Genomic DNA, 14,815 nt, shown 5'->3' on the forward strand with positions numbered 1-14,815 from the left:
AGAAATAAACACCTGGCTTATGAATGTTACATGGACTCCATCCATTGCAGGGCAAAATCCAAAAGGACAAAATAAATCTTGGTCTCTTTAAATCAAAGGAGGGAAGAAAGCATCATTCTCCCCCTTCCTTTCAGAGGGTTCAGGCTTACCCCTAAAAAATTTAATAGCAGCAAAATAGTATTGCCTTTCAGACAAACCACTTCAGTTATGGAAACAGCAAAATGGCTCAGCCTCTCTTACGAACAGGAGTAAAGTGGGAAGGGAGACATCAACTTACAGCGTATTTCGGTACCACTTACTTTTTAGTGCAGGAAGCACAAACGCGCTCTTCACGTCGCTAATCACTTTGGGAGGAATAACCAGTGCAATAGAGTTCAGCGTACACTCATCACAGCCGCTCTGCTACAGAAAATCCCCCATCCATCTCTGAACACTAAATTCTTTGCTTTTCTGCTTAACGTTACTCTTCTGGGTAAAAAAGAATTCAAGGCCCAGAGACATATTATTTTTGCATAATAGAGTTATACATATGGATTCAACTTAGCTAGGAAATGTCAACTTAAGGCTTGTCTTCATGAGGAAATTTACTGTAACTAGTCTACCAGTATAATTATATTGCTGTAGTTCTACTGGTAAAATTCCCCTGTTGAGCCTTATTCTTTACAACAGCCGCCTTTATGGTTTATTTTTGTCAACTATGCCAAAAAAGGCCCCTGCTCCAGAAAGATCACAACAATTCACAGGGGAGGAGGGGAAGGAGCTACACCAGTGCAACTGGAGCGGTAGAAAGAATAACAGTATAGAAATGGCAGTATTTCTCTACACTAACAAATTATTTGCTACAAAAAATAATGCTGTAAGAAAACTATACTGTAGATCAGATATGACTGCATCCCCATCCCTTTTAGGAGAGATGCCTCAGTCCTTCCCCACATCCCTTGCGGGAATGATGCCCCCTGGGACAGAGCACTGACCCTCCAAAACAAGAGGTGCTGGTGTTAAAGGCCAACCCCTCTGGTTTACAGTTTGCATTTTCAGGGAGGGATAGCTGAAAAGCAAACAGCACTCTTTGCAAAAGGGATTTTAAAACAATTGCCCTTCACTTCAGCAGCCCAAGAATGAGGCGCTGGAAAAAACAATGAGCCATCTGTGCGCTCTTCCCTCCTTCCCTTGTCTCTGTCCTCTGGGCTTAAATTGGAGCTCCCCAAGAATGGCCGGGTCCCCCTCCACCTCCGCCCACCCTGTTTACAATCTGCAAAAAACAGTTTTCTGGCCTTTTTTTTTTTTTTTTCCTTTTTGTTCTTAAGACCCATTGCAAAAATCTTCCTTTAAACCTCAGCCCTTTGTCAGGTGGTATCCCATCTACCCAGCTTTGTCAGCTGATCAAAAAATGCCTCCCACCAGATGATCCGTTCCTTGTTTGCCATCCCTGGAGGCAGAGTGGCACTCAGGAGCCCCAGCCACCCCTTTGTCCCAGGAAGGGAATACCATCTGAATGGGAGACCACCAAAGATTTGCAGCTCTCTTTTGTTATCCTGGTGTCAGGGCCTACTGGGCCTCGATTCAAAATTGAGATGACAGTAGAGAGGCAGCCAAGTTTGGTAACCACTGTGGAGTTTCCAGCTTAGGAGAGAGAGATACCAATAGCTCAAATTTTCAAATAAAATTGGTCATTTTATTACCGATGGTAATTTGTGGTTACGAATTGTAACCACTGTTCCATCAAGAAAAAGACGACTATTCTAGCACTAGTCAGGAAGGTATGTTCCCAATGCTAAATCTGCGTTGAGGGAAAAAAAGGGGATTAGGTCTGAATAACAGCATTCAGATGCATCTCTTCAAACATCCATTTTGTTAGTATCATTATTCCAGCAAGCAAAGGGATAAAAAAGTCAACTCTCCTTTGATCTCGCAGCCAGAATGGCCACACAGCTCAAAAAATGCTTTTACCTTCATGTCCCACTGAAAAAAAAAGAACAACCACAACAAAACCCCCCAAAAAACAACACATACCACAATACTATTTTAATTCTTGCTTTTTAGAGCATCCTAAACAGATCTTTATCAAATAAAACACTTTTTCACAAGAAGACCCAACTTTGATCCCCTGTTGCTCCTCTTCCCACGCAGCACGCACCCATCTGGGAGATCAGAGTGAGGAAGCCTGGTCCCGGGCCAACCCTTCTCCCATATGCCAAGATCATAAATGTCAAAGTTCTGCTGACAAAAAGAAATCATCCAGTTTGAACACCATGCCTCTTCCCCTGCATGGCAGCAAGAGGCTCATCTTACCAGGATGCATGTGCAGATGCGCTACTGAAGGGGAAGCAGGGCTGCCATCAGCAACCTTCAGCTATAAACCTACTTCCAAACTTTTTCCTTTCTTTTTATTGAAAACAGTCCTTCTTGTAAATTGAACTACTGTGCTGTAAATGTTAAATGGTTTTCCTTCAATGCTTCAACAAAAAAAAATCCATATCTAGTGCAGTTCAAACATGTTTTCATCCCTTGACCTCCGCACACAAGCACGGAGAGCTTGCAGCACAAAGTGGACTTCTCTCTGTAGGTGGGCTACATCTTTCACGTTATTAGCGGTGCTAACTGCCTCTGACAAATGACATTTGAAGCCAAGTGCATTCCGCCTTGGAGGAGGGAAAATAAGATTTCCCTGTGGTGACCATGGCTTCAAGGGAGGTCTGCCTCCAGCAGAGAAACACAAGTCTTAGACAGTCCTGGTGCTTTGACTCACTCATCGGAAGAACACTGTCAACGGGGCACGGAAATAAGCATGACTCTTGATCTAACTGGTTTTTTGCCTGGGAAATAGGGAATTGAACTTTACATGATCACACTTATACATGTGCTTCTTTAAAATCTCCCCAACATTTTTTAACTCATTGGTCAGATTCAATCAAGTCCTTCAAAGGAAGAGTTGTCCCCAAAATACTACATTTCTACAAAGCAGGCAAAAACAAACAGCCAGACAGAAGAGAAGGATCTACAGGCACTCCCACTAAGCAAGTTTCAGTGGAAGCACAACTGTATTTCTAGACACCAAAGAATCCACACAGCTGACACCTGTTAAAAGCACCCTCATTTTAGGAAAAGCTCAGTGTAACTCATATCTTTATAGATGTGAAAAAAAAATACAACCACAAGACAAATCCACTAAAGAACAGATCTTATTGCCATCTCTGCAGCTAAACTACTCATCTCAACTTTGATGGTTTCTCAAATGAGCTATTGTTAGGAGGAAATACTTTTTTTGACACAGAACTCCCTGATTCTGCAGTTTCTCTCTCCACTCTGCCATCAACCTTCCAACTAGAAAAATAAGCATCACATCTGGGTTAATCTCTGATAGACAAATGAGACCTAGGAAGGCAAAGGGATATAAGACTTCAGTGCACATCTTGGGCTCTCCAAGTCTTATCTCTTTTACCTCCTTCCTAAACCAAAGCTTGCCAGTGTCCTCTTGCACGTCATTCCCTCTAGGCTGGGGCAGATACTCCACCTCCAGCAACAATACCCAGAAGAAACATTTCTTCAGTGCACTGGCTAAAGTCCAATTCCCACAGACGAAGCTATGGCAACATGAAGTAGGAAGCTACAGAGACCTGGAAGAAGCTCCTCAGAGTGACATTAAATCCCCATAACTTCACTGCTGTCCTGGCTGTTCCCCACAACCAACCTATCACAGTCATACCTCACAAAAGCCTGATCCAGGAGCAGAACTGCTATTTCCTGATCCTCAAGGATATGTCCCCAAAACTCAGCCTCACTTCCCTGTTCATGTGCCAAATTAGCTACTAAGCAGCCAGCCCTGACACAGGAGGTGTCCTTTGACTTCAGAGGTAATAGCCTGGTAAAACAAAACCAGGACAACCAAGTGAGCACTATGCTATTATTTAAGAAAGTCCTTAAGTTCCTCTATGTGAAGTATGCTTCAATATCACACTCTACAGAAACTAGACACCATGAGAGATGGAAGAAAAGCTTGGGTTTTAAGTAACTTTCTTTGAATTCCAGGCTCAACTCCCAAACTAAAGTGATTTGATTTTTCATCTCTCCAAGGCTGACATGCTGAACTCTGCAAAACTGTTTCAAAATCTTCTGTGAAATATGGATCCGCAACAAGCACCACTCCTCTCTAATTTACTGTCTTCCCAAAGGCCCTTTATTGCATTTTCATGAAAACAAAGAGGGGCAGAATCAGTCTCCACCATTTTAAAAGTGTTCACTGTCACCTTGGAGTTTGGTGTAATATTTCAGCGGTGCTTTAGGCATGTGGTTTATAAAGCACAGAGGGACCCATTAAATACCAAAATTTAAGGCTAAAGGCTAGCAAGCTGAGGGCAGTGAGCTTTTAAATTTATGAAAGGCTACAGAACTAAGAGGCCACTAAAGTGACAGCTGTCATCACCACTCCATCCTACATTCATGCAGGCTCAAAGGAAAAGCCAGCACGCACTTAAAAGAAAGAGAGCACTCGTTCCAACTTTCAGGCTATTTTCTAAATACTCTTTTGAAACTCCTTTCATGCTCGGAAAAAGCCTTCCAGAAAACATCCACCCCTCTGCAAGCCTTGCATTTGTTACCTGATCCAGTTTTGCGCTCCTTTTTCTTCCTCCCAGCTCTAACAAGCATCCTTGCCCTTTTACAAGTTAAGGTCATTCAGAGCATCTATACAAGCAAGCAGAACACAAGCTGGACTGGAGATCTTTAAAGGCTCATGCTTACCCTCACCTTTAATAGGGAGGCACCACCCACAGAGCAGCACGTTATCCGGGTTATCCCGGCATGCACCGCTCCCTCCCGATCCAAATGGTAAGTAGCGCAAATCAAAAGGACCACGGCAAGTTGGAACCTGTTGTCTCTGCGGGTGGTGCCCTGCATCTGTATGAGAGATGAAGGCAGCTGTAATCTCTTTGGTTTTATGCAAATGGGATGCTGCACTTGGGCTCCTGGCTAGCTGCCAGGAAAAAAACAAACCAACCAACCAACCACAAAACAAACCAAAAACCACCACCCTTGTCAATATGAAGTTTGTGTGGATCAGGAAACCCAATTATTGAAATCTGCATAAAAAGCTAAACATCAAAACATAGTTGGCATGTTTCTTCTCAGGATGTGGGAAAGCCACAAGTACAAATCTTATCTCTTAACCTAGCCACAATTTAAGCTTTGCTTTCTATTGTGGTTCTGAGTTACAACCTTGCAATTTTAATACAAATAAGACTACTCAAGGTTTTTAGGAATTCTATTGCATCATGGTTCTCATTCTCCATGCACTTATTGAACTGTTAATAAAAAGAGGGAGCACTTGAACTGCAGTAACAGTTAACTGGAGGTTCAGCCTTAGCCTTACAGCGAACTGGAGATAGAAGTTGGTCTAGTGAAAAAGCACGTCGCTCCCTGGACAGCAGAATCCAGGGCTGGAGTTGGCGTTGCCACTGATGGAGACCAAGCCCGGCTGTGCTTGCTGACGCTGCCGTCCTCAGGCACCTGTTTTCCACATCAGCAGAAGTCACCATCATACCTGGAAGCTGCAAGAAGGCTCAGGTGCCTGTGCCATGGTGCTGCTGCCAGCCTGGCATCGCAGCACAGATCTGCAACTGCCCGCAGCGGCACTGCGCTTCGTGCAGACGCACAGGGGCACGTTCCTGGATGCTGACATTGCCGTGGGCAGCAGCTGCCAGCAAGAGGTGGAGGAGGGCGCAGGACCTCCCCCCCTCCCACAGCCACACGGGCCAGACAGGCCCGGCCAGTGCGTGCTCACACACTACACACACACTCGTCATTGCAGGCTCTACTCTAACCCTGCTGAATAGATTCAAGAAGTTGCACATTGGTTTTGATTTTAAAGTAGATAGAAAAAGTTAAAAATGGAGCATAACTTGCAAAAACGTCCCGGAAGGATTTCTGCTGCCACTCAAGTTGTGCAACATGCTCGACTGGAGAGACTTATTTCCACTTATTTCCACGCAAGCGGCTTGGCATGAAATCCCACTGAAAGGTCTGCGGTTCCCTAGCGCTGTCATGACGTCATGATTTAGGATTTTTAGAGCGATCAGCCCAGCACAGCTGGTGTCATGGTTGCCATTATACCATGAAACACTGAGCGATTTTAAATGAAAAAGGTCTCCCCATTTGAAATTCTTAGATTTCTTCCATCTTATTCTGTGGCCTCTTAAAACCAGACCAGGTCTGTAAGCAGAGTAGAGCTGATATTTAAGCAGAGCAGGAAATAGTGCTGCTTTAACTGAAAATAAATCTGTCAACAATGAGGCACAGGGAGAGCTCCACTTCAGACTTTTCAGGTTCTTATTAAAAAATATAAATTAAAGTCAACATTTTCACATTACTTGCTACATCTGTTTGCTATTCCATTATAAATAAAAATACAGGGGCCTCCAATTCAGCATCACTTCACTCAAAAGTCAGAAAGTCCTTTTTATTTAATACTGCATTATAATTGGTCTAGATTGTACTGTAATACCAAAATAGGTCTAGAAGAAATAAGCTATACGTTGTCCGAAGTCAAGCTAGGAGATTCAAGAGACCTCTGGCAGCATACTGTTCTTCCCTTTCTAAAGGACAAAGGACAGCAAGGTTATAGAAGCACATCCCTCCCTGCACTCTTTGCAGAGAGGGCTAGGAAACCAAAACACCCCACAAACTAACTCGTCTCCAGAGGCCAGGGCAGCTGAGCAGAGTTCAGTGCCACACCAGCTTTAAAGGAAATCTTCCAAAGATTTAAACAACACCCCTGTCACCCCACACGCCTGCCATCCATCCCACAGCACGCTTTACCTGGGACAGCAGAATCCCAAAGTCCTTCAAGCAACGAACTGATTCCCATTTTCTTAAACAAAGGCTTTATTAAGTTCCCTGTCGGATAAAAAGAACTTCCCAAGAACATAGGAAAACCACTACATTCCTGCAGTGTGCACCCAGCGCTGGTCTGGCGACGTGCCGTTCGCATGGCAACCGCATTTCCAGAGCAGTTAGCAAATAGGCAGTTAGCAAACAGGTAGCCTACCAGGTGGCAACTTCAGGTTCAGTGTTCAAGAGATGTGCAGGTTTTGACAGCTTTACCACATGCATAATTGTATATTAAGGCTTTTTGCTGCAAAGGCAGAGCCAGCCTTCGCAACAGCACATGGAGTATTAAGTTTTGTAGCTCCAAGAATTAGGCCAAAATACAGGTGACAGTCTGCAGACAGCTGAACATCTCCGGCGAGTGACATGGTATGTCCGGGAGCACTGTTCAGCCAGAGAGAGAGACAGGAAACACATGCACGTACTCAGGGCATGGAGATCACTTTGATGGATCTGAACAAGCCTCTGCTGAAGAGGTGTCAGCCAACACCCCAATGCAGGGCAGCAGCCAGGGCCCCTGTGTGTCCACAGCGCCCAGGAAGCACAGTGCCAGGGCACATCAGCTCCCCAAACCTCCTCCCAGGCTCATGTACACCTGGGGCATTCAGGGACTTCACGTCTCTCAGACTTTGCTTCTGCTTCACCCAGTAGGCTTTGGAAATCACCTGCAGCCTGCGTCTAGAGATGAGGGTTTAATTCCTATGCCCTGCAACCAGCAAAAGGCATATTCCACTTCTTCAGTCCAAATTTCCTGACCAAACCATACAACAGTATAAAGAGTTAGGAGGTCTCATGCCAGGAAGTTATTTAAAGTTGTGACATTCCACCTGCGGGACACTTTCACTCCTCCACCCCCAAGCTTTCCACTACAGAAGAACAGCAGGTTTGGGTCTAGCAGACAGGTTTTGGGAGTGGGAAGCCAGAGCATGTGCCAGGGCCAGGTAGGCTGTGTCCTTACGTAATTTGCTTCTTCATAAAAACACATTACCCTTCACGTCTTCAGTTGAGATCCTTAAATCCACTCCCTGTTCTCACCCAAAGCCATCAGGAAAGAGTGTGAGCAAAGAGAATTAGTCTCACAATGGGAAAATATCAGGCTGACAAGTCGGCAAAGAGAGGAAGGCAGCACAGCACTTACTACCTCCAAAATTAGTCCCATCAAAACAAAGTGGGCAAACATGCTATCTAATCTTGGCAACCTCAGATTTTCAGTGGCAAAGGCGAAATACCAGGACCTGAGAACAAAGGCACCATGTGAAGGCCTGCATGACCATGGTAAGGTCTTATTGTGGAAGCAAGGAAAGGAAGTTTTTAACTTCACTTCTTTCTTTCACTTGCCCTACCTTTCCTCTGCCCCAGCAACTCATGACTGGGTTTGTTGTTAGATGTGTTGGTTAAATGTCCCGGGCGGATCTCTGTGACACTAGGGTCTTACAGAAACTTAAAAAGACTTGTCTTCTGAAAAACAGTTGTGTAATCATGAAGATGAGAGGAAAACAATACAGAGAAACTGCCTTGTAGATGTGGGTAAGGTTAAAGAAACTGCCTGACTGCTGCTGTTGCGAGAGAAGCAGCTGAGTGAAAAAACCTGGTAGCTGAATCTAAACCAAGACAAATGAAAGAAGAAAAGCCTGGGTGAACAAACTGAGGCCTTTGCTGCACCATTCATCAAGGACGTTTACCCTGCAGCTATGAACGAGCGCAAAGAGACAGCAACAGCAGAAACCTCCTGCCACTTCTGCCCGGTCCACACTCCCGCCACATCCACAGCCCCAAGATCATGACAGCTTGATTACTGCTACTCACTTTAACTGGAGTTAAGGAGCAAGGTCAGTAAGAGAAAGATAAGGATAAGGTTAGATCATGATGCTTGCCTGATCTAATACAAAATGCCTGCTAAAGACCATCCATACAAACAAGCTAGGATAATAATTTAATTACTGGAGAAAAAAAAACAGTAAAACAATTAGAATTTTATGCCTCTGTTACACACATTGGCACTTCATACAGCAGCCACTGGGGTGGCAGTCCATCGACAGTAACACTGCTGTGCCAGCAACAGGAAAAATGCCCTTACAGCATTTTTCCAGAGGAAGGCATTTAACATGCACAGGGAGGGGTCAGGATTTAAGCAAATGACCATAACAGACTACCAGGAGTGAAAAACACAAGACATTCAGTTAAAAAAAAAATCCTAACCAGTTAAAAGAAAAATAAAAAATAAAAGCAGTCAACACTGACAAAGAAATATATAGCATTCAAAGCCTGCAATGGGGCACATAGTAATTCTTCTATATCCAAGTACAGGCATACGTCACTCCTTGTGAGACCAGGGCTAGGGTATTCTCAGCAGAAAAACAGCTGTTCAAATAATAACATCAGGACAAGGTTTTACTTACACTCCCCCTCCCCCAAAATGCGACACAAAACACAACACGCAGCAACAGAACGTAAATGACACTTACTCATGTACTCTGTTGTCTCCATACAAGTCACTTAACCCAAAGCTGATGTAATGCCAGTGCTCAGGAACATTCAGCGCTGGGTTTCCCAGGTTTCTGTACATGCTAACATAGTCCAGGGGATCAGGTCCTCCCAACCTGCATTCAAAACAGAAAGATTCTTAGGTAAGTTAGTTTATTCAAGACAAATGGGAAGTCTCCACAGGTGCTACGAGGGGCTGTACAAAGACCTGTTTAAAACATACCCAGTGACAAAAATTAAATTAGCATGTCCAAGTTTCCTCTAAAAAAACAATTAATGAGAAAGGCCGTGTTAAGTCCAGAAAGGTTCTCAAGCACAGGAAGACAAAATGCATGTGTGCAACACGCTACAATGTTTTTGATATTAAAGCATAAAAACTTCTGGAAAATCATATTAAAGCTTCAACAAAACACAAAATTGGAAGACTGTAGTAGTAGAAGAGCAATAGCTGTATCTGCACTGTAAACTCTTAATTCAGTCCAGGGGTATATACCTCAATTAAAAAAAAAAAAAACAACAACTAAAACACTGATGCTATTCCTCAAAGCAGAATTTGAAATGGCTCAGTTTTGAGGAGAACAATCCCTACTTCTGAACATAGGCATGACAGTTATTACAGTCGAGGAGAAAAATGTTGATTCAGAAAAATTAGTACCAGAACTTGTAAAATACACTAGCTGTATTAACCAAGAATAAGTAAAAAGCATCAGTGCAACCTCTGCTTCCACCTTAGAATGAGTTCCTTAAAAGAAAATCGCTTAAAAGCCAATGAAGCAGAGCCAGACCACATTAAGCAGCCATGACCAAAGCCTGGAAGGGCAGAAGGAAGCTGGGCTGGTGGGACAGCAGAGCACAGCACGCTCCTCCTGCACTCGCCTCGCTTCTGCCCACGCAGAGACAGGTCAGCTCCCCGTCAAAAGAAGGAACGTGTTAGGCTGTTTTGCTCAGTTTGCCCTGTCAATCACAAAACACACAGGTAGAAGCAAGCAAGAAGAGACAAGACAAACCACCTACCACAAGCATTTACAGAATAGCATGAGCAGCTGTTTAACTCTTTCCTGCCTCTGATTTGCTTCTTCTTCAGGTAAAATATTCTCAGCTGCTCCAAACAAGAAAATCCAGGCTAAGGTGATGTCCTCCGTTCAAACCACTTACTACACACCAAATCCCCTCGTCTGCATTGTCTGCTCAGATCCTGACTCTCATCTGCAGGGTGGCTGCAGGGCATGCCCGTGTCTCCCTTGCTAGTCCCGGGGGTTTGCGTATCATCATTACACAGGCCACAACCGCAGCACAAAAAGTGTTTGAACACCTTAGATTTGTTCCCTGATTAAAGTACCACTGCCTTATATCAAACAATGGCAGGCTGGACAATAAATACTTTCTCAGCACCTAGCCTGCTCCTCAGCCTTCGGTAGCACCCTCCAGCCCCGCTGCTCCATGCCTCCTGGAAGTGTTTGTGCTCCGCAGGTGGAGATCCATATCTTGCCTTACCAAAGAGGCCCTGGGGTGATCAAAAAGCAAGGCTTAATTGCAGTTATCCCACCTAATGCCAGTACCCTCTTAAAAGTCCCATCTAGCAGAACAGAGGAAACACTGACAAGCATTTCAGTTCTTAGGCATGAGTGAGGTGGTTCACTGGTGGCTCATGGGTCTGGCAAGAGGCCAGCACCCAGCTGAGCTGACTTTCAAGGCACCTGTAAGAAGATGCTTTCCAAGATGAGCACTGAGGAGAGTTAATGCACATGGGGACTACCCAGGGTTTTCACCCGCAGGAAAGGTGGTGTCAGAAAGGGCCACAAGAGCAAGTTTCCTCTTTTTTTCCAGAAGGCACCTACACACTCTACACAGATTTCTAGTGATAGTGATAAACTATTTGAAATCTTCTGCCCAACCTTATCAAATCTGTACAAAGCAGTATGTCACCTTGTATTAAAGGCCTGTGGGCTGTCTCCACAAGTGCACTGTGCTGCCCTCTCTCCTACTGCTGCAGGAAAAAAAGAGAAAGCAGAGCAGGGTTATCTAAAATGAGTGACTTTCCCTAGGACAGCTTCCCTCCTCTTAAGTCACATAAGGCCACCAGAGTGGCTCCAGGCCAGCTCCAGCTTCCCAGAGGGTCAGTCAAGGATGCAGTCCCAGGACATCAGGACAGGACAGAGGGGTGAGCAGCCCAAGGGCCAAGTCCGAATTACACAACCTTCTCATATGAGAGGCGTCATCTTTACGGAGTAAAAAGTAAACTGGTGAGCAAGCATCGTGAATGCATGTTAGAACCAGGGATGAATCAGAGTTTGATCCCCAGTGGGGTGGCCTGAGAAAACCCATTCTTCAAGTCTGGCAACAGACTGAAACACTCAGAAGACACAAGTCTCCCTGATGCACCACATTTCCACCTGCCTTTCCACTCCCCCTCACCAGCACCAGGTCGTGCTGGCAGCAGTCTGAGATCTTTGCTGTAGTTACCCATTCCGGTGGCCACATCCAGAGTGTGGCAGTGACACCCCAGCCAGCACTCAGGGTCCCCTCAGCAGTACCTCCCAGATCCATGACAGAAGATCTGGTGGAAGCAATTCCAGCCAGGACAGTCACTCACCCCCAGGAGCCGCAGTGAACAGCAACAGCCACACACAATTACCACCTGACCAGGAAGACTCCAGATCTGGGGAAGTCAATACACCGACCAGCAAACCAGAGTGAGAGATTAGCAAGTGGTCAGAGCAGGTGTGTAGGATTTGCAATGCAGGCAAAATGCCTTCATCTGCTAAGCAACAAGCATCTCCTCCCCACACACAAAACCTGCTTCCAAACTGGGTTTAATAGCACCTTGGATGTCAAATGATTTGCACTGGAACACTGCTGGCACAGGCACTTTGACACTGACGACACACAAGACAAACCCTTACGCTGCCCTTTTTCAGGGCAGGGACTGCTCCACGAGTTCGCTCTTCCCCAGGGCTACTCAAGCACATTTATCAGGTCTGATGCAGACAGAGAGCAAGTCCCACACCAGGTGAGCCAGACACCTCTCCCTCACTCCTGCCACAATCCCACGCTTCTCTCCAAAGGCCAAGCCTCCCCGAGGACGCAAGGAGCAGCTGAGGGATGCGGCACCAGCCAGCTCGGGGAGCTGAGCTCAGTCTTGCCCAGAGTCAGCTACCCACTGCTTTACACACTGCACAATAACCCAGATTGTCTTTACTCCCTGAGAAATTTGGTAGGCTTGGAAGCGATTCAGACAAAAAGCCTGCAGCAGTGACTAACTACATTTTAAAAAAAAAAAAAATCCAAGCCATATACCTATCCTAAAACTGCTGCAACTGCAGGAATAGCCAGCACTAGCTTTAAACCAGCTACCTGGAGCACAGCTAGTAACGTACCCATGGCAATAACGCTCGGCAAAGGCTCGTCAGCACAGATGTTTATCCAGTTTCGGTGGCAGGTTTCGCTGCCACGCTGACTAGCTGAGGCTGCTGATGCCTGCTGCGGTACATGCTGCCGCCCACAGCCGCTGTTGCAGGGTTCGACCTTGTATCACAATCTACATATCAGTACACACGTTCACACAAAGAGCTGGAAGCGTTGGAGGATTTTATTAGGAAAGCCCAACTTCAAAGCTAGAAGTACAGTACAAATTTGTTACATTCTCTATTCATGAAGCTCATTCAGGAGCAAGAAGGGCAGCCTCAGGGGAAACCCAGGATTTGCATCTTCACCAAGAGCCTTTCTTTGACTGACATTAAGAGTGCTCTGAAGTTTGTGTAGAAGAAACCCAAAGTGGGCACAGAGGAAACAGCTCCCCAGTGAGAAAAAAAAAATGTAAAATTCTCAATCCACTCATCCTGAGAAGTCCTTAGTGGACTGTTCATAGCTGACAACAGGACTGCTTTTCACAGCTACCTTCTGACGTCCCCCCGAGAAATGGTCCGTGAGCCCCAAACAGCTACAGGCCACCGACCAGCACACTGGTTTTCAAGTATGTGGCCCAAGTTCAAGACAGTTGAGGAAAAAACAACAGTCCAGTCCAAATTCTGCCTATCTCAAAACCTATCACAAAGCAAGGAAAATACAAATTTGGTTTTTCACCAGCAATTTTATGTATGAAGATATTTCGATGAGAGATATTGAATCACATTTTAAAAATAAAAGCGGATACAGATAGAAACTCCTTTCTCAGCACGTGACCTTCATAAATACAGCCAGGAACTTTTCCAAGAAGTTTCAACTGCAATCACAAACTCTTTCCCAAGATATGCAAATAGAGTGTAAAAAAAAGACCAGTTCCATGAATCAATCCTTACAGCTAAACCCCTGCATTTAATAGGTAGACAGTTCTGCAGATTCACCAATATTACAAAGTAAGGATCTCCTCTGCCACGCAAGCCGTAGAATACAACCTCAGCTCCCTGAACAAAGAAAAATTGCTGTTAACCATAGAGAAACTGATATGTATAATTAAAAGCTGATTAACGTTACAATATTTCTCCTAAGGCAGGGAACTTTGTTCAGCAATTTCCTCTTCTAATCTAAACCAAGCAATCGCTGGCAGCCTAGGCAAAGGAGGACAGACTAACAGAAAGCGAGCAGAGGCAGGAGTCATTCTACCAGCCTTCAACAAAACCAACCTCCAAATTTAGCCAACTTAGTTATCAAAGGGAGAGTAGGTACCTGTAGCTCAACCTCGCACAAGAATTTCCTGCACAGGACAGCAGGAAAAAGCTCACTTCTGATTTCTACAGGCAAAACTCTCAACTCTTGCTGCCAGACAGAAGAACTGCTAAGTGGAAAATGCCGGGATAAACAGGGCGTCACATTACTACTTGCATGCAACTGGCCATCACTGTCAATAGCAGTTTTTCTAGTATTTGAGTTCCAATCACAGTGAAGCCATATTCAAACGATTAAGCAAACAAGCAGGCAGGTTTCTTTCCAAACAAGGGTCTCTGTCATTCTTCATTATAGACCCTCCACCCCACACACATTTTGGGTCACTCTAGTCAGGATTGGTTTAAGCTGCTGATGGAAAAGAAGTGCTGACTCCAAATCAAGGTGACTGGAAACTCATCAAGCTTGAATACATAAGATTAGAAATAGATGTAGGAACAGACCAATCAGACCACCAAAGTACCACAGTACTAACCCACGCAGATGATTAAGAAATTGTTTGTATTTTGAGGTCTCAGATTCTTATCTCGGCCCACTGTATCAGTTTAAGTACGAAAAACACTAAGCAATAAGGGCTGACAGACATAATTCTTGCTAGAACCGCATGAAAAACGCCACTTCTTTGGAAGACAACAGCAACAGCTTGGCTGTCAGAGCAGAACACAGGGAGGATGTTATTCTGCTGTTGCTCAGGACTCAATCAGTAGAGACATCCTGGTTAAAATGAAGTGTAAATACAGAAATTAAGTGTTTACCAAACTTTTCCCAAGTGCTGGAGCAGGGACTG

At 44.9% G+C, this 14,815-nt stretch overlaps 1 protein-coding gene across 5 annotated transcripts in view; it reads right to left on the minus strand.

Annotated features, from left to right (window-relative positions):
- The window catches only part of SUFU (SUFU negative regulator of hedgehog signaling), a 97,421-nt gene that overhangs the window by 81,415 nt on the left and 1,191 nt on the right, over positions 1–14,815 (minus strand). For all 5 annotated transcript variants that reach the window (XM_065067157.1, XM_065067158.1, XM_065067159.1 and 2 more), the window contains exon 2: positions 9,348–9,482. In XM_065067157.1, coding sequence (XP_064923229.1) covers positions 9,348–9,482 — 135 coding nt within the window. The remainder of the gene's footprint in view (positions 1–9,347; positions 9,483–14,815) is intronic.

Source organism: Columba livia, chromosome 6 (genome assembly GCF_036013475.1).
Source record: "Columba livia isolate bColLiv1 breed racing homer chromosome 6, bColLiv1.pat.W.v2, whole genome shotgun sequence".
NCBI classification, from domain to species: domain Eukaryota; kingdom Metazoa; phylum Chordata; class Aves; order Columbiformes; family Columbidae; genus Columba; species Columba livia.